At 45.7% G+C, this 20,398-nt stretch overlaps 1 protein-coding gene across 1 annotated transcript in view; it reads right to left on the reverse strand.

Moving 5' to 3' along the window:
• The window catches only part of DSCAM (DS cell adhesion molecule), a 742,440-nt gene that overhangs the window by 15,594 nt on the left and 706,448 nt on the right, over positions 1-20,398 (reverse strand). Inside the window, 4 exon segments of the mRNA XM_057544948.1 lie at positions 1,178-1,480; positions 2,826-3,023; positions 11,490-11,639; positions 15,033-15,148. Of these exon segments, the coding sequence (XP_057400931.1) occupies positions 1,178-1,480; positions 2,826-3,023; positions 11,490-11,639; positions 15,033-15,148 (767 nt within the window).

A 20,398-nucleotide genomic window follows, 5' to 3' on the forward strand; every position in this document is an offset into this window, starting at 1 on the left:
GCTGTTCAGAAAATGGGAGATGAGAAATAAAACTGGATTCCACAAGAATGGATAGGCCAGTGCACAAAGTCAAGTCTACAGACGGGTACTTCAGGGTGAAAAAGAAAAAGTGATTCTTCACATGAGAACTACATCCGGCTGCCGTGGTTCGGATCCAAACTAAAGATGTGTTTCATTTGCCCTGTACAATGGTTTGCACGTATCTGAGCAAACACTTGAAAAGTGTGAGTCGCTGTAGAACACCAACATTTCTGGCTTCTCTTGAGAAACTCCCTCACATGGCCCCCAGTTTCCACTCGGGATCAGTTGGCAGGAGCCTGCTAGAGTCCTTTCCCCCTAGACAGTCACTCAGCTCTTGAATTCTCCACGTCCCCATCCATCCCTTTACCCCGCTCCCCACCCTCTTCACTTACATGATCTTCCAGGCCCTGCAGGCCTTAGGGTTTGCAGCTCCCATCCACACACCCAGAATACTGCTCAAGGCAGACACCAAACTACTGGTCGACCTGACACTAGTCATTTACTGTCACTTTGGGTAACTCAGGGAAGCCAAGTGCCAAAGGCTGGCTCCCTGGTTAAGACCGCTCTCCTTCAGAAACCCTCAGCACGGCAGTTTTAAAACATCACCCCCATATTTTCGATACTTCTCATGTGGTGGTGATCTCCTTTTCTAGACTCTGGGCTCCCAGAGCTCTGTGGTTGCTTGAACAACAGAATATGGCAGAAGTGATGGGTCAGTTTTCAGGCCCAACCTTAAGAAACTGGCTATTTCCACTGTCTCTCTTGGGACACTGGCTCTTAGAACTGAGTCACCATGACATAAGGATGCACAAGCCACCTCGTGGTGACACCTATGTAGGGAGGATGAGGCCAGCATCAACCCTCCAGGTGAGTGAGCCATTTTGAACGTGGCTCCTCTCTCCGTAACTGAGCTCCCCCATCAACACGGCCGGAACCGAGATGCGTGTCCCCACGAAACCCTGACTCAATTTCAGACTCAAGAACGGAACAAATGATCACTGTTGCTGTAAGCTCCCAAGCTTTGGGGTGGTGCATTATGCAGCAGTCAATAAACAGAAGACCCAGTCTAAATACCAACCAGGGCTTTCACAACAGACCAGTGTGACCTGGGAAGATGGGCTTCCCCGACCGCTGGTCCACACGTGTCTCGTCTCACCTGGCCGATGAGCCTTCGGGACCGCCATGTTCATCACGCGTCCTCCATCCTGAGGTTTGGGGGGAGATGCGGTGAACCTGCAGATCCCCGATTCTGAAGGGGTGCTGGAGGTCAGGCTGTCTGTGTACTCGTTTGTCCCTGCCGTCAGCTGCCCGGACGACGTGTCTGAGATGAAGCACTCCGTGACGGTGAACTTGGCGTGCCTCAGCTGCTCCTCCATCTTGGCGTGCTCGTAGGCCCTGGCCAGTTCTTCGTAAGTGGAAGAGGCACTTTCTGTGGAGACCATGCTGCTTCGCGCTCGATCTGTGCCGTGAGAAAGAGAAAACAAGACGGACGATGTGTCACCGTGAGCCTGCCCTGACCGGGTGGCGCTCTGGGCTTGTGGCTTTTTCTCCCGGTCACTGGGTAGCCCGGCAGGGGTGCCGGCTCTTTGTCTGAGGACTGCCTTTGTCACTGTGAGGCCACCTTCATGATCCTCAGCCATGTGGCCTCGGAGTGTCAACAGAATCTCTGGAGTCAGATGTCCCCAGCCTGGGACATTGCCATAGATCAGTAGTAATACATCCCCTCGAAAAAATTCTGCTTTTAGTTAAGACAGCTGGGAATGCGGTGCAAATGAACTGCAGTGGTCCCCCCTCCCTGCCCTGTTTTGCAAGTCCCCCTGGACCAGAGAGAGTCTTTCACTGGCAGGAATGATCTGAACTCTGCACTCAGCTCCTCTGGCCTCTGTGTGGCAGGAAGACAGGACGATGGCTAGAGATGAAGATGTGACTACACGGAATTGCTCACTAGGCCAAATGGCTTCTGACCCTGGGACTCATTCTTTGTGTCTGCCACCCTTTACGGGGACCAGAAAACCTCTAGAACCATAAAAGGAGCATCTTGGGTAGAGGACTCTCTGCATTTTAAACCCACTCAGAAGTTCTGAAGTCACCTCTGTGGAACTCTGAGGTTCCTGTAAGAGAAATAACTGCCATAAAAATAAACGTACATGGTGACACGCCACCTCTGGCAGACTATTTTTGAAGTATATTATCCAGAACAAAAGAAAATGAGTATTAAAATTTCCTACAGCTATTAAGTTTAGATATCATTTCTTTTCAAAATTTTAGATCGGTGGGGTGGGCAACCCAGCGCTATTCTTAGGCTCTGTCTTCTCTGCAGAGTGAGATGTTGGTGGTGGATGGTACAGTAGGAATGGCTTACCTTATAATCAATCCTTGTTTAATTGTCAAAGGGATCTGCCGTGTTCCCTATAGAGGGTGCTATGACCTTGTCATGTAACTTCAAGTGTAATGTCTTAATTGCACTTGGGTCAGATGCCCTCAGAGTACAATCAGAATGACTGTAATCTTGAGGGAGAACACTTAGAAATTTCTATGTCTCTCTCGGCAGGGCAGGAAGGAAAAGGAGAGGGAGAAGTATGAGTCTGAGATTCGGGATGCCTGCAAACTAGACTCCTTTGGCTCTGCTTTGCGGAATTCACTGGACCCTGGACATGGTCAAGGCAGTACAGCTGTATCGGTACCTGTTAGGTAAATGGTCTAGCAATTTGAAAGTGACCTTGAAAGGGAACAGGTAGGGCCCTGAAGCCCAGCATGTGGGCCCTACTTGTCCCGGGATAGAGAAGGAGGCACATAGGCCCTACCTGTGTCTTGGGAGGGGCTGACGCTGTAACTGTCGCTCTCCTTGTCCATGGACCCCGCAGCCCTGGGCGTTGGCAGCCTCCAGTCAGTGGTGAGGGTGTGTGTTGAAACGGTGGGGTGGGGTCTGTTGAGGGTCCACTGGCTGGCATACCGGTTTCTCGCTGTGGGCCCAGCCTTCCCGTTCCTCCTGGTGGTGGGATCTGAGAAGAACCAGAACAAGGTTTGTCTCTAGGAGGGTGGTCGGCTGTGATCATGGTGTTGAGTGGGGTTCTCCCAACCCAGCCCTATGATCCACTCAGCAGGGCTCACGCCTCCAGGAAGCTCTCCCTGACTACCCCTGTCCAGAGTACTGGCTTCCTCTCCTCTATGGTCTGAAACATTCAGGTGATACTTAAGCACTTAAACAAGCCCTGTTGGGGAAGAATATCAGATTTGGACTCAGGACTCCAAATGGATTTGGGTCTTGCTTTTGGCGCTTAATAGTTTCATGACCCCCCTTGTATCACTTAAACTTCCTGAGAATCACCACCTTCTGGAAAAGGAGAGAGTTCAGCCAAATACGCTCTAATGTGGCTTCCTTTCTACAGTGTTACCTCGAGGTGTTGTTACAGGTTGAATTGCATCCCCTGCAGAAAAGATATGTCCACATCCTAACCCCAGAACCTCAGATTGATCTTATTTGGAAATAGGGTCCCTGCAGGTGTAATTAGTCCAGATGAGGTCAGACTGGAGTAGGGTGGGTCCTGGATCCAACATGACTGGTATCGTAACAAGATGAGGAGACAGACAAGCAGGGTAGAGCCCCCTGGGGCTATGGAAGCAGAGACTGGAGGGCTGCAGCTGGGCCAAGGAGCCCGGAGGCCACCACCAGAAACTAGGAAGAGGCGAGGAAGGGTCCTCCCCTACAGGCTTCATGGCCCTGAGGACAGCTTGATTTTGGACTTCTAGCTAGCGGAACTGTGAGAAAATAAATTTCAGTTCTTTTAAGCCACCCAGTTTGTGGCACATTGTTAGAGCAGCCCCGGGAAAGCAAGCAGCTGTCTCCTGTATAGATTGTTGTCTTGTATTCACTCACTGCCTCGAGTATGACTTTTGTTCTTCAACTAAATTGCAAGTTCTTAGAGCAGAGGGAAGAGGGACGATCCCCTTTTGTCTGGGCACTTTCTTATCCCTTTGCACGTGGTAGCATCTCTTCAATGGAACTGTCTGAACTGTGACCAAGACTTGGGTTATTCAATGTGGAGGACAAAGGGTCATTGCATATCTGGATGTCACAGGCCTCCCATCTTCAGAAACATAGAGGTTTATGGACACACAGGATGGAACCAGATGGGTTTCACTGTCTCTAAATTTGGAAACAGAGGCAAGAGGTCAAGGGGGTGGACTGAGTTCTTAGCTCAACTCTTAGCTAACAAAAAACATGTTCCAACAGTACAGAACATTGGACACTGGAGTTGGCAATGTTCCCTTTTCTAGAATTCCATGGAAAAGGGGAGAGGCTCAGTTACCTGGAATGATTTTTCTGGGGCTCCAGCCTGAAGGCAACATAAAGTCCTTTTCCATTTTTGAATTCTCTGCTTTTCAAAGAGGAACTTTATGCAGTTATATTTTGAAAATGATCTGGCCACTTCTAAACACAGCAGTCTGTACTGACTGCTTATCACAAATGGAGCAGTTTCGAAGGAACAGAACTGAGAGGGACGATCTGTGGCCTGATGACACCGCCTCACTTATGTGCTCTCCTGAACCTGCACGTCTCTGCAGGACAGGGGCAAGGGCGTTCATCCTCCAACCATCCCACAGAGCCCGCTGTGATCCCCGGCACACAGACTTTCCTGGATGAATACACATAGCTCAGGGTGACTTTATGGCTGACACAATGGGAGCTCAGGGAGGAGAAGTGACACAGCTATTAAGTGGCAGAAACGGAGCCCAAGACCCCACCTGTCAGTAGAAGATTGCCCATTACTTGGCCATGCGTGTCCTCACCCTTGACACCTAGGAGCCCTGGTGCAGTATCTGCATGACACTAGTTCATTTATGATCCTATGCGGGGTCATGGGACCCGACACTTGAAAGTGGTGAAATGACTTTCTTTTTAAATTGGAGGATTTTCCTTTTTGCCAGTTTCTAGTGATCGGACTTTGGACCTAATCCATCACTCCACAATGCTGGAGAGAAAAGCCGAACGATGGCAGCTCAATCGATACATATTAAGATCTCCTGGGTCATCAAAATGCTCCGTCTTGGTGCATAATTCTCTGGGGCATCGATTTTCAGCCTCATTTCATCCGTTACTTGCAAAATTCCACGGAAGACTTTATTGGAAGGTTTTTCATGGCCTTGATTAGAATGTAAATGAGTTATGCTGGAGAGCCAAGCTCTCTGGACAGCAAGGTATAAATGATAATTGGGTTTCTCTGCTGAAATGCTAGGAAAGAGATCTTCAAAGAGTTAGAAAAGCATTCTCCTGGGTAGGAGGCTAAATGTCTTCCAGGCACTGTCGACGTGATAAGTGGAGCTTAAATAGTGGAGCTTGTTATTTAAATGCTAATGAATCTTTTCCAGAAAATTACCCAGTCCCTTACATAAGTTTTGAGGGTTCTTATTTTTATTCTTCCTTAAGTTTCTTGTAAGTACATCTGTGGATCAGTTTTACTCCTGGCCTGGATGCTTGTGGAAGAGGGGGTCAGTTTGATAGTATCACTTCTGGGACACAATCTCCTCAACTCCCCAAACCCTCACCTGTGTTTCCTCCTGTCAAGCTCACCCACTAACGGTGGGGCAGAGACCTTGCCCCCCTCCATAGCCCCTTTTCCCACTGAGATGACCCTATCTGGAAAGTTCCATGGTCAAGGGGCACTATTCAAGCCATCTTTTCAAGTTAACTTTGTTCATTATCCCCTTTTTTTTTTTTCCTAGATGAGGACAGCTTTACCAGTGGCCTGATAATATTGGGAATATAGGTCATGATATTCCTTTCCTTGACCTGCACTTCGTTCTGCTCTAAGCAAGCATCCTACAGGCAAAATTGTCCTTGTAGGTAGAATACTCAGGAGTTGACACATTTTTTAATAATCAGGTTTTTGGAGCTGTTTGGTACCTGAATTGAACTTTTCTGTAGGATAGTTTCTGAGATAGCAGCTAAAATAAAAATTTTACTTGGATCCCACGCAGTGGCCTCCTTCGTAGACCTTCTTAGTTAATCTATTAAGGAAATAAATGTTGGGGTTTACTGTCCCTGCGTGGAAAGTATCTTATTTGGGTCCCCGGCATCCTAATATAAATAAAATCTAGTGATTAGGCATTATGTTTGCTAAACAACAAATGAATTAGGGGTAAGTGATATAAATAGTTCTTGGCCTTTCAGCATTGGGTCCGAACCTGAATTAAGCTTCTGCTCATTGAATCAAATTATTTTAATTACCCTGAACTTGGGATGAGAGGATTTGGTGGATAATAAGGTCATAAAACATGTCATGTATATAATCGGCTTTCATTCCCTGCTACTGGTTTTCATATCTTACAGATGCCGAGGCCTTGGCTTTGCACGATGAATTTACCAGTTGTCTCGTAGACAGGGTGAAACGGGGAGCCTGAACATTCCTATCATTCAACGAACAAATATTTATCAAGGGCTTATCACACTCCGGACTCTCTTCGCTGCCATCAGGTATTTTCCAGCAGTGTGTTGAGTACCATCCCGGGTAATAGCGTGTGCGTGCTTTTCAAAGTCTCAACAAGAAAGATTCAATCCGTGCTGCAAGCGCGTCTTATTTAATATATATGTGAAGTCTATTTTGTCCCCAGCAGTCCTTACAGAAGCATCATCTCTGCTTAGGGGAGCGTGGAGGGGTTGAGAGTGGGGCTTTGGGGTGAGTGTCTCTTAGTTTGGTCCAGCTTTACTACTCGCGGGCTGTGACCTCCCTGGTGTGCCCGCTGCTCTCCTCTCTGGGACTGGTGGGTGACGACCTTGCCCACAATCAGCGCTGTTGTGAGACGTGCGTGACATTAACGAGCTACAGAACCACAGGTACATGGGAGGCATCAATGCATCGGGGCTTAGCCCATGACTCCTGAGTGACAGACACTTGACATGGGATGCAGTGTGTCCTGTTTAATGAAGATGGTGACGGGAGATTTGATGGGTTGACCAGGAAGGCTAGAAACTCACTCTCGAGAGTTTGACAGGAAAATAGCCATGAAAAATCATAAAACTAGATGCTGGAGAATGCCAGTGATGCAGAAAGGTGCCCACTGGTAGTAACTGGTGAGGATGAGAACCGTGTCTTATTTGTTTTCCAGTCCAGCCCTGCATGGTGAATGCTTTTTGCAGGAATGAATAAATGATGATGGATGGATGACGTCCAGGTAAACATGACAAAACAAACCCGGGTCAAATCTGACACTGATCACTTCACATGTCTTTGTACCCTTGCACATTTTGTAAGTAAAAAGGTTGGTTTAAGTTCTCCAAGGTGATGATGACCTCATTGGTAAGTTTCTGCAACGTGTCCCGGGGGCTGACTGTGTACATGTGGAAAGAAACACTTCTAACTGGGTGAGGCGATACAGACACACAGCTGATCAGATGTCTCAGGAAATGGAGAACAAACAGAGGGAAGAAACTGGTTGCCCGACTCCTGCTGAAAATACTAAACATCCTTTCTTTTCCATCCCCGTTGCTCTGATTTCAAAACTTCTGACATAAGTATACATACGGTCGCTCAGTATCTAAATGCATTTACCGAAGGTCTACTGTGTGTTGGACCCTCTGGCAGCAGCTGGGGAGACCCGTGTGAACAGAGACCCAGCTTCCAAGTGTGTCCTAACCCACGGGAGAGACGGGGACGTGAACAGAGCCGTGGACACAGCCACGGTATGTGTTTTCACATCTTGAAAGAGAGATACAGCAAATCATTGCGATTTCTCCCATCCTTGTAATAAGAATTTGTTGCAACTCTTTGGCAAACTAATGCAATGCTTAGAAACATAACTTCTACAGAACAGTCGTGCTCATGTGCAAGCAACATATTTTAGATGTTCTTCTTAAAAATAAAAGTTTCCTACAATATCAACAAAATTAGAATAGAACAAGAATGTCTTTGGTAGTTGAGGAAATAGGCTATAAACCAATCTCTACAAATACGCCAGACTGCAGTGAGAGGAACCTGCCCCAGGGGACTGAGGGGATGCAGGCGTAACACCTGGGCCCAGGTGACAAGCTCTGGGTACAAGAAGCAAGCAGAGACTGGGCTGCAGAAAGCTCAAGGCTTTGGACTCCTGTGCTGATGTGCTGCGGGGGGAGACACCCACCGTTTCTACTTCCACATAAAAAAATACAATGCCTTTAGCCCTTCGTAATGTGGTTTTGGAGAAATATTTAATACAACAAAAAGATCACAATGGAATACTACTCAGCCATAAAAAGGAACAAAATTCTGTCATTTGTAGAGATGTGGATGGACCTAGAGTCTGTCATACAGAGTGAAGTAAGTCAGAAAGAGAAAAACAAATATTGTATATTAATGCATATATGTGGAATCTAGAAAAATGGTACAGATGAACCTATTTGCAGGGCAGGAATTGAGATGTAGACGTAGAGAAGGGACATGTGGACACAGTGGGGGAAGGGGAGGGTGGGATGAATTGGGAGATTAGGTTTGACATAAATGCACTACCATGTGTAAACTAGATAGCTAGAGGGAACCTGCTGTATAGCACAGGGAGCTCAGCTCGGTGCTCTGTGCTGACCTAGATGGGTAGGATGAGGGGGGTGGGAGGGAGGTCCATCCAAGAGGGAGAGGATATATGTATACATTTAGCTGATTCACTTCACTGTACAGCAGAAACCAACACAACATTGTAAAGCAACTATACTCCAATTAAAAAAAAATGATCCCGAAATCTTTACTAATGGAGAACGTTCTGCAGATGCTAAATGAATAATTCTATTTTTTTGGAACTAGAGACTGAGGAATGAATTTGCGTAGATTTTCCAAGTGTTTGTAAACACTATTTAATTAAGTTCATCACCAATGAAAGAAGCGTCTTTCCAGAAGCTGTAGCGGTTTCTGTGGGATCTGATCATCAGGCAAGCCCCGGGCGAGCATCCCAACACCCTCAGAACAGGCTGCAGACGTGTGACACTAGCCTGTGAGGCCTGCAAAACCAGGCTGGCTGTGTCTCTGGCTCGTCCTATCCGCCTTCCCCGTCCCCATTCAGGTCCCACTTCTGTCCCCAACGTGCTTTAGAGGCTTTCCCGTACCGTTCCTTCTGCCTGGCAGGCCGACTGACTCCTGCCTATGACTCAGTGGAGGTCTTCCCCAAGCCTCACACTGAGCTAGCCCCTCCCCTGGTCCCCACACCCCCGGCCGACTCACCATCTCATCATTCTGTTCTATTTGTTCCTCGTACCTACTGATAAACAAAAAACGCTTTTGCTCCTTGTTTCACGTTTGACTTCCTCCGCTCAGATGAAGTGAATGTCTTTTTGCACCGTTCGAGGTACCCCCAACCCTGGGCACTGGCCATATGTGAAGTAACACCTTCATGAATGTTTCTGAGTCTGATGAAGGAATTCTTAAAGCTCCCCAACCGTGCCTACACCGTTAGAGCCATGAGGCCATGAGAGAGGGAGGCCGACACGTCCCTTCCGCCAGCCTCCTGCCTGAGGTGAGCGAGAGACCCTCACCTCTCACTCATTAGCGCTTCTGCTTGTGACGCAGATGCGTGTCTCTGTGGATATTCTGAACGCCGTCAAATCAGCCTTCCCTTGTTCTGGGGCTGAGCCGGCACCTAGAAGCTTCCCCGTGCTTTAGTTTCACTGCCTCCTGTCCGGCCTTGACTGTTTACGACTAGCCTTTCTGCATCTTTCTGCCAGCTGAGCATTGGCAGGGAGCTGGACGTGGAGATTCTTTTCACCTGCTGTGCGGTGAGCCCAGCAGGTCTGAGGGCTCCTGGATGGCTGCGCTACTGTGGATACCTCCTCCCGGGCTCTACGTGACACACGCCTAACACTTGGGGAAGTGTTTCTCAACGAGGGATCCAGGCAACCAGCAACAGAATCACCCTAGATGGCGGTTATAATGCAGATTCCCAGGCCCCGCCATACACCAAGTGGATCTGAATCCCTGGGGGTGGAAGCCTGGAACGAGCATTTTAAACAGGCACCCTGGGTAATTCTGATGCACACAGAAGATGGGGAGCCACTCCCTGGGGCGTCTGTCCTGTCTCCTCTGCCTCTTTCCTATCCTGCTGCTAAGGTCTCCATTAACTTCCACTCTGACGGGGACAAAGGCCTGCTGAGGTCAAGGATCCACTGATACAAGTCCCCTGGGTCTGTAATCTTTCCCGGGTTTAATAGCCATAAGTGGCTCAGAAAGCCATCCGTGCAGTGTCCTGAAGTAGCCAGGAGCAGGCCCAGGCAGATCATGTTGGAAAAGCCCATAGCTGGAGAGAATGTCAAGGACCTAGGAGCACTTTCTAAGAGCAAAGATCTTAATCCTGCGCACTCCTGCGCAAAGCTAATCCTCACTCATGTCCCGTTCGTGTCTTCAGAATGTGCTAATGTCATCAGAGAAGGAAGGACGTGAGGTTACACAGAGGGGAGGAATAAAAGACTCCTTCAGAATGTTCTTGAAAAAGACTTTTCAAATGAATTTCAGTAACCGCTAGCACCATTTTCCTGCATAGTACAATGCTGCTTAGGAATCAACCAGTTTGCTTCAGGAAGCTCAGTGCATTTCACAAATGCCTTTCAAGGCAGACATTATAAAGAACAGCTTTAAGCATTATAATATTTATTTTTCTAATTATAGCACTCTACTCGAAGAATGTAAAAATTTTTTCAAAGAGAGTGATTAATGATTTAAAAGCTAGCATCAAAACTTCCAAAAAGATAATCATCAGGACATCAATTTCTCAGTCTTTAAAGAGATTTAGGAACAATTTAAATTATGAAGGAATAAGAATATCTAATTAATAAGCTCTAGATACATATTAGGGTATTTAATTTCATCGCAGTAATTAATTTCCATATAATATGGATCCAAATCTTAATAACTAAAGCAAACATAATCCCCAGATTAAGCAGAACTATATTCTTCTCAAATAGTGAGGTTCAGAAGAAAAGCGTAAGCTCGGAGGACAGACGGACCCACACCTGAATCTTGGTTTCACTACATAGTATGCGTACAACTTTGGGCTGTTTCCCTAACTTCTCTGAGATGGTTTCCTCATCAGTAAAATGGGAGCTCTAATATCTTCTACTGTATAAGCAAGTACCTGACAGGGCTGTTGCCAAGATAACAGACTGATATCATCTTTCTATCCCAATCCTGGCACAGAGGAGATACTCACTAAGGTTCACTAACTTCTTTTCCTGTGTTGTCTAAATAAAAAAAAAAAAATAACTGGACCTGAAATTTCTAACACTTTCTTAGTAAACCAATACCAAGAGTTATTGGCTTCAACTGATACAATTTTAGGAACAGCTCAGATCAAACAAGACAAAGTCAATGTCCCAATCAAAGATGTCATCATACCTACTTGCTTCTTAGGCACCGAGCTGAGAAACCCCACATTTTATTGCACAGCCATAGAGCACTAATGCGTTCTCAGCACTGATAACACCCACAGAGTTTAAGTGATGTGTGACCACTCACTCGTTCCCGGCCGAGCGTCCGAAACATCCACCAAGGGCCCGGTGGCCTGCGACACTGACTGGTAATGGACCGTGTGTGTCACCGTCAGGGACTTTTGTTTCGCTGCCTCTCCGAAGTCAGCATCCGTCAACAGGACCGTGGAGCGATCGTCTGCAGAACAGCAGGATACAGGAAGCCAGGCACGGTTATCCCCTGCTCCATGACTCCCTGGCCGCCTCTCTCCTCGGTACGTGCATTATTGCTAATGGCAACAATAACAAGAACCTAATCTCATCCAGAAAAACAAAAAAAGCAACCCAAAATATTCAACCACTGTATTAGAATTACTCCAGAATGAAAAAAATAGATTATCCTTAGGGGTTGACTCAGGAGCATGACTTAAAAGAGAACGACCGCGGAGAAGGGTCTCCCCTCTCTGCTCGGGCTTGGTTTCTTCTCATTAAGCACACATTGATCTGGGGAGGACTGTTGGGTGGCTGTCCATTTAATAGAGTTTGGGGTTTATGTGTTTGTTAAAAGCTCCCCCGAGACACCACCGGCCATGTCAGCATCGCCCAGGGTTGAGGCTGCCGTTTCAAATAAGCTCTGTTTGAGGTATAAGAAAAACTGCCCTGCGGTCATCTATCCCAGGGTCGCCTCTCATATGGAAGACGGCAAATGTTCAAGATGGGGCATGGGGGGAGGAGAAGAGAAGGGCCAGTCTTCAGAGCGTATTGATTCCTTGATTTGAACTGTTCTGAGGTATATGCCTTTTCTTCCCAACTCTCCTGAGCTTCAGTGACTCTAGGGCATTCTGTAATTGACTTCTCAAAATGACTCACTTGTCAGACTTCCCAGGTCCTACTGGCATAGGGCACTTGAAGGTTAGGGAAACCTGGGTGCAGATGAACACAGAGCATTTTAAACCTTTGGAGAAGGAGCAGTCGGTGAGGCTGTGTGTCATTATTTGGCTGTCTCAGATTTTCATTACTTTGTTGTGATACTTTTCACACTTTCCTAAGAGCTTTTTGACTCCAAGGGAAACTTTCGTTAGGATATATGGAGTTTTTCATACATTTTCAAGCACTGCAGTCTGGGGTGATGTTCACATGAGTTCACCACACTGCAGCGGGCTTGACACTGAACGGTAATGCGAAAGTCATAAACAACACAGCTAGAGTGCTGTGCCCAGAAAAGGCTCTGAACAGAACGAACCTTACAAAACCCAATTACTCAGGCTCTGGCAGGAAAGGAAAACCTCTTGAAGTCAGAATAAAATTTCTGGGCAGAGAAACAGAGGAAGGACTGCCAGGAGGTCTGCTGGCATCCAGTGTGCGGTACAGCCCACATCGGTGCCACGGCGGGAGCCTGGGCTCGGCTTGGGGGTCCCGCCCTACATCCGCCCCTCCACCCTCGAATAAGGCGGCCTTTCCACGGAGGTGGGTTCTTATAATTGGACCTGGTAGCAGAGGCCCGACATACATTCGCTTTCACCCATAAAACTGTGTTGTGGTTTCTATCATGTAGCCCCGCTAAGAACACGCCAGAGTATCGGTGGGGCTGGGTTTCCAGTTTTAATGGGACATTTCGGGTGCCTGTCAGTTTTGTGAGGCTGACCGTCCATTCTGGCTAGAAATTAATGGCTCTCCCGTATTGGATTCTTGTAGGCAGAGCCCAGAGCGTTTTAAAGCATCCCGTCTCTACTTCCCCAATAATTAGAAAATGCCATCGACCAAACTGTCAGGCACCACCGGGAGGTAAACGACTCTTGGTGATGAATGATCCTGCAACGAATGTGCTATATCTCTGGCTAAGGGTCGTTATTATGTACGGAAACAACGGGCAGACCTTCCTCTGGTGTTTGGTCAGCAGTGACTAGCTACTGGGAGGTAATACACCACTCCCAGGATCCGCCTAGAGACCTACTTTAACAGCTGTAGGTAGAGTTATTAACAAGTCTAGTGAGAACATTTAGCAAATGTCGTAACTGTATTATAAAGTCATAGGAGTTACAATTTGATTTTGGAACTGAGGTTTCAAAGGAAATCTTAGTTTTAATGCCCAATTCACTGGGTTCAATAAAAGAGATTCCAGATACACTACAGAAAAGGTAATGAGAAACAAAACATGGTGCCTTGCCCTGACGTGAGCCAACAAATTAAATCTTGTGTATTTCAGGATGAGTAGTGAGCCCTCACACGACATGGTAGTATTTAACTGAAGTTGGTTGATCGAGGGTCACATTGGACATGACCAAGCTGTGCTAAGTCCTGTTATGCCTGAACCAAACTTGAATCCCGCACGGGCAGCCCAGGTCTTAGAATTTAGGAGCCATTAGGTCAGACATCCCCACTGTTCCATTAAAAGACCATAAAAGCAGGGCAGGGACAAGGGGCAATGGAGGTGTCCTGCCAATCTGATCACTCATCACTGCCTAATTGGCAAGAGGTATGGAGGGTACACGCCAGGAGTTGGATGGTTTTAGCCAAACCACAGGAAAGGGTTGTCCTGGGACCAAGTGCCAGCAAACATCTTCCAGAACAGACACAGAGTGAAGTTCAAAAAGTGGCAGCCTAGGAAACCTGCCTCAAATTCTGTTTCCATGAGTACTGGGGGGTCCAGCCGTACTTCTAAGGTGGAGTTCTGGGGAAGTAGCCTGTTGATACGGAAGAAGGTGACACCCAGTCACCAAAGGTGAAACAGGTGGCCAGGTGGGGGACCTGCCCTGGTTTGATCCTGTCTGTGTGACCTGCAAGCTACAGAACCTCTCGACGTCCCAGTTCCCAAGTAGAATCTTTTTCCTATGTTGTTTGGGAGGGGTAAGTTAAATAATCCACATAAAGTGCTTATAAAAGTATGTGACCTTTAGAGCACTCTTAATAAATGTTAGCTATTCTTCTGATCATTACTGTAGTGGAAATACAAAGTCTCTGATTCTGGTATAAATAGAACCATCTAGACAGGCAGTGTGGACACTGGACTTTTAGTGGAAAGAGGCTGGAAGGAGTCAGGACACCTGGGTTCTGGGTGGACAGGCCACTGAAGCTCTCCAGGCGTCTTTTGCGATCGTGAAACAGGGGAGCTGGGACTTTTCCAGAGCCCTGTGAAGGACGTTTATGGGGTGCCAGGGGGTGGAGAAAGATGTCCTGTGCAAAGACATTTGTAGAATTTAAAAACTGTCTTTAATAAAGGCCTTATTGGAGTTGAGGAGGAGCTCATAAAGCAGATTTCCAAGACGGGGTCTTAGTGTACAGCCCTTCTTGGTTTGCTTGATTATAAATGTTGGTTCTTTGGAGTGGTACCAAGAGCCTCTCCAGGAGAGACCCAACTTGGGACAGAGTTGGGGTTCTCTCAGGTGAATTCTGTGGTTTATATAAGTTCATTTCCCCCATATTTGCTGGTACTTATTATTCTCCTCAATAACAGTTGTCTACCTCTAACTTCTTTGCTCATGTAGCATTCAAGATGTTCCCATGTCTGATATTTCCCATGGCTCAGGGTTTGGGCTGAGAGGGCATGGCTGTAGCAGCCACATTGTGTAAGGCGGCAAACAGGACACCTTACCAATGGTCTCCATTGTGTCTCTCTCTTCAATCAAAAGCTGAGCCCTGGGTATGTCAATGTGCATCCTCAGGGTTTGCTGTTGCTTGCTCAAGGTGTCCGAAGTCCGGGTATTCTTACTGGGAATAAAAAAGGGGGATGCATTAACAAATTCAGTTCAGTGTTACACTAGGCCAACATGTGCTTGTACAGCAACTTATTATCTAATTATGTGGGAAGGGGAGGGAAAGACACACAGGATAGATTTTTTTTCCTTCATTCAAATGACATTTATTAATATTAAATTTCAGCAGTCAGTTGTGAGGTTCAGGAAATACCAGCTGTCAATAAAGACTGGTTCTGCATCTATCAATAGAAACTTTGGACTTTCCTATTTCTTGTATAAAAGCGAAATGAAACACACACACACAAAAACATTCTTAAATCAACAACATTTTCACTTGTCAGACATGAGATATTCCAATGATGGTAAGGGAGAAAACATGTGTACTGGTCATTCACTGGATGGGGTTTTACTAACAGATTTGTATTATACCTGGAGTCATTTTATTTTTGTTCTAGTAACAAATCATAAACCTTGTTAGCTTCCCTGACATTAGTTTAGTTTTCCGAACCCAATTACATTTTAGAATAGAAAAAAAGCAATTACTATAAGAATTTATCTCAAAATTTGTGTACCAGAGAATTACTTAGAGTGAGCTGTCTCCTAAAAGTAAATGGAAAGAGGTAGTAAAACTGCATGGTATAATCAAATTCAGTTATAGCTCACAGCAAAAAAAAAAAAAAAAAAATCTGTATGTTGGACAAAAATACAAAAAAGTCGATAAAAGCTTTAATTAGCAATGCACATTAGAAAAATGGTTGTTCAATCTTTACAGAATTATAAGAATTGAGTAGATTTAAGAATATTTAATATTTAAGAATATTTTCTGAAACACCTTCCAGGAAGCAGCAGGCATTCAGATAATTTAATCAATGTGATAATCTATGGCATCCCTAAATCTAGCTCATTAACTGCCAAAATCTGTTTTGAGAAAGATTTGTGGAGCTTGGCACACTCAGTGTTAATTACATGTAATGGAGAATAAAGGTGTATCCATACTAAAATCTCAAACGCTTTTTGCTCCAAGCAAGCATTCACCAGGAAGCTCAGATCTTCCTCATCCATGAGGGTGCATCCACTCTTGAACCATGTGGTTGATGAGTGTTAATAATCTGAAGGTCAAGTTCACTCAAGAAGCTGTTTAAATGTTCGCTTTCAGAGGTCCATGTTAATATTCTGAATACTTTACAGTGGCTCTTTCTTGAGTGTAAACAAAACAGCTCACGGAAATGGCAGCTTTTGAAAGGTGCAGCAGCTTTACCTAGGCCTTGATCTTGAACCAGATTTCTTGCTCTGCAGATAAGTAACTGGGTTATGTACCTAGACCATGCTAATTACGCAGAGCCCAAATTCAAACGTTTTGGCCTGAATTTTTTACATGGTCTATAAATGTTTTTAAATGATTTCCTTAACCAAGTTTTTACTTTATTTGTGTGTGTGTGTGTTTTTAAAGCAAAGATTCAGATCCTTGCATAAAATGAAGAGCGTTGGTGGCTTGGGGGGGGCTGCAGTTACGTCAGACAGGCTCTATTTCCACAAAAACATATGGGGAACTACTCCTCTGTGAATATCCAAAAGATCTGTTTCGAAACTTCACTAGGGACCGGAGCTTGTCCTCACATCAAAAATAGAAGTGTGAGCTAGTCCCTTCTGCTCGTGATGAATAGTTATGAGGCGGTCCACAGCAAGGAACCCTGCGCAGCTATACTTAACAACAAGGGGTCTGCTGTCAGGTTGACACAGGAAGCAGGTGACATCACTGCTGTGCTCCGTGGCGACTGACACCAAGACTTAGGATATGATTAAACTTTGTGAACAGGGACAATCAAAGCTGGAGGTGAACGCCCCTCCTCGCGGGACTAAACTGCAAGCCCTGCAGCTGGAAGGCAAGAAAGTTGCCCCACAAACCTTGAGATTCAGGGGCTTATTTTTCTTCCCTCTCTTTGCACTTGCTGTTTCCTTTGCTTAGGACACACTTCCCCAGCGCAATGCTCGTGTGGTTGCCCCCTCCCTTCTATCTTTTCAGAGGGGCCAGTGGAGTCCTGCTGTGGGAACTCCCCATTCTCCATTTAATTCTGTCTCCTCAAAACTTAAAACTCCCTGGCATATGTTTAATTGAGTTATTGATTAGCCGTCTCTGCCAATAGACTATAAGCTCCTCAGAGGATATTTTCATCTCTTCTGTCCCCTGTATACCCTGAAACTTGGAACCGTATATAACCAAAGTAGGTGCTCAATTAATATTTGTTGCAGGTTGTTGAATGAATAATGTTTGGGCACAATGGGAGCTGAGTCACACCTCCTAGAGCCTTTGCTTTGGGGGCAGTAACATTTTTCTCAATCTAAAAGGGTTATCAGGGCCCAAGGAAATTGTTTCTTTATCTTAATCTGTGCTGCCATATTTTATAATCCATTGTTACATGGAAGTTGATTCCCCCAAACTATAATAATTGGCCATTAGAACAGCAGCAAACCTTCAAAAAAAAGCTATTTAAAGAAACCTCATTTGTAACCTGGAAAAAGATTCTGAATGTTTTCACTGTGGAAGCAAAATTGCATCTTTTATATGATATGGGATCATGCTAAATATATTAGTTATTATTGAAATATCACCATCCACCATCCATTTGCCATCTGGTTGTCTGATTAAAATGACAGAGAGCTGACCCTGGTTCACAGTGGATGGTGTTTCTGGGCTCAGCCAATAAATTATGTGCAGTTGCTACAACACTTTAAAATCAGTATTTCCTTAAGATTTGGGGAAAAAAAACCCAAACTAATGACGATTTCTGCATGCCATCCCCCTTCCTCCCCAAAATGTGCTACGGAGCATCCTGTAAGTACAAAATTACTGTAAGGATATCAGGATATATCTCGTTGTAACAGCTGGGTGGGCATTTTTCTTTTTTACTATGTGTATAAAAATATAAACATCAAAAAGCTAAATTAACTTGAACTCTCAGTCTGAACCCTTCACTGCTCACAACTAGCTTTCTTACTAATAGTGGTCCTTGGACATCAACCATGTGTTGCTTAGTACCTTACAGCAAGCCGGTCTCACCTCTGAGAAGTCTGGTATATTAAAAAAAAATGTTTTCTTGCCTAATCGTATACAAGGAAAACCCTTTCTCTCTGAGCATGGTGGATGAAGTCTATCTTCTCTCTCCTCCACGAGGTGACTTGCTTGGGTGAGATGGATGAGTGTCCCGAAGCATGAGGCCCAGCGATGGGAGTGGCAGCCTGTGGCGGACCCCCTGGGGGGGCTCCAGGTTGTCTGTGTTTGTCCTGCAGTTGCACCTGCCCGTCTGGCCCCGGGACGGCTAATCTCACCGAAATACACAGATCCTTCCTTGAGGAGCATGCGCGGACAACAAATGTTATATTCACCTAGATCATGGGATGATAGAGCTAGGAGCAATTTCCAATTGCTGTTTTTAGATAAGGAAAACAGGGCACAGAGAGAGAAAAGGATGCACAGTAAGTCTGCTACATACGAACCTTCAAGTTGCGAACTTTCAAAGATGTGAACGTGCGCGCCGTCAACGTCAGGCGTGAGTGAAATTGCAGCCTGCCCTCCGCCTCCTGTTGCTGACGACCCTTCAGCTCTACCATCTCCCACCTCCTCCCCCTCCTCCAGTCAGTAACGCTTCTTGCCTGTGCACTCGATTCCAGCCCCTGTATGCCAGCTGTTGTACTGTAGTACTGCATTTTTCAAGGTAATGTAAGATTAAAAACGTTCTCTTTATTTTTTGTGTTTGTTTTTGTGTATTATTTGTGTGAAAAGTACCATAAACCTATTACAGTGCAGTACTATGTAGCCGATGGTGTTAGTTGGGTCCCCAGGCTAACTTTGCTGGACTTACGAACAAATTGGAGTTACAAACGCACGCTCAGAACAGAACTCGTTCGTATGTTGGGGACTTTACTGTACCCCCAAAATCACAAAGCCAGCTGGTGGCAGCATTAGGCCTAGAATATAAGTTCGTGATTCTATGTCCCAGCCTGCTCAGTCCTCACCTTCCCAGAGAAAGCAGTGATGAAGATCAGGAACAGCAATTCAGTAGGGCTTCTCTGTACCAAAGGATCTGACTTGCCTAGACTTCCTGGGCTACATTTGGAATGTGCTTGGCCCTAACCTGACCAGGTAGGGGGCAAGGTTTTTTGTTGCTTGGCCTGTTAACCTGCCAAACTTAGATCGAACTGACCCTTCATGAATAAAAGCATTGCTTTCTCTTCTAAATTAATCCCATAAAAATTCACCTATTTGAGGAGCTTGGAAATTCTCTTCCTTTTCAATCACTTTCATCCTTTGGAGAAAACCACCTTAAACACCTTAAGTGGGAGTAATTACTAGTTTTAATGTTCCTAATTTCATGTTGGCAACTGCAAATATCATTACTGATTCCCGCTCTTATCAATAGGTAGTCTTTCCACCATGGTAACTGTCCTATTAACAAAGAAGGAAGAAGACGCTTTCTGATGTCTTGCCTGGGGTTCATGACAAGAGGGAGGGAAGGCAGCAGAGAAGCTAATACCACATCACCCTAACGAAACAAATGTTGAACATGTCAGGAAGCACAGACCCCGGTGTCACAGGCTTTGGGTAGAGGCATGACTGATGGTCTGGGAGGGCATGAAGGAAGTGGCCAGAAGCTATCTGGGAAGACACACAGCTGCAGGAACCAGACTGGGGTACAAATCAGGGAGGTGGACCTGGGTGGACACAGGAACAGGGGCCCCTGGGCTGAGCAGGTTACACCCAGTCTAAAGGGGGCGTCGAGCGCAGGTCCAGATACCCGCAATCATTGAGGCTGTGCCCCGTGTGGCAGAACACTTTCAGGAGAAGTCAGAAAGCCACAGTTTTATGTGAAATGTCTTGATTTTTAAAGGACATCAACAATTTCATATTTTTAAGACTACATTAGAAAATTTACTTTATTAGATAGATAATTATTACAAATCGAATGACTCTGGCTTATTTGCGTTCCAGATATTTTTGTCAGATTTGTTCAATACAAGCGCACATGTGTCTGGCTGCCTTCTATGTGACCACTAGCAAACAAGTACGGACTTGCACAAGAGCATGGACTCAAGGCACTTCATACAGCTTTTCATAATCTTCTCATGTACGTTTGATCTAGCGTGATGGGATTAGATAGACAGAGACATTTTACAGACCCTTTGCATCTCTGAGCTCTACTCTGGGCTCCAGATTCCTGCTACCAGCTATCTGACACCTTCATTGGAGGCTTAAAAAGCATCCCCA

The sequence above is a fragment of the Balaenoptera acutorostrata genome, chromosome 4 (genome assembly GCF_949987535.1).
Source record: "Balaenoptera acutorostrata chromosome 4, mBalAcu1.1, whole genome shotgun sequence".
Classification (NCBI taxonomy): Eukaryota; Metazoa; Chordata; class Mammalia; order Artiodactyla; family Balaenopteridae; genus Balaenoptera; species Balaenoptera acutorostrata.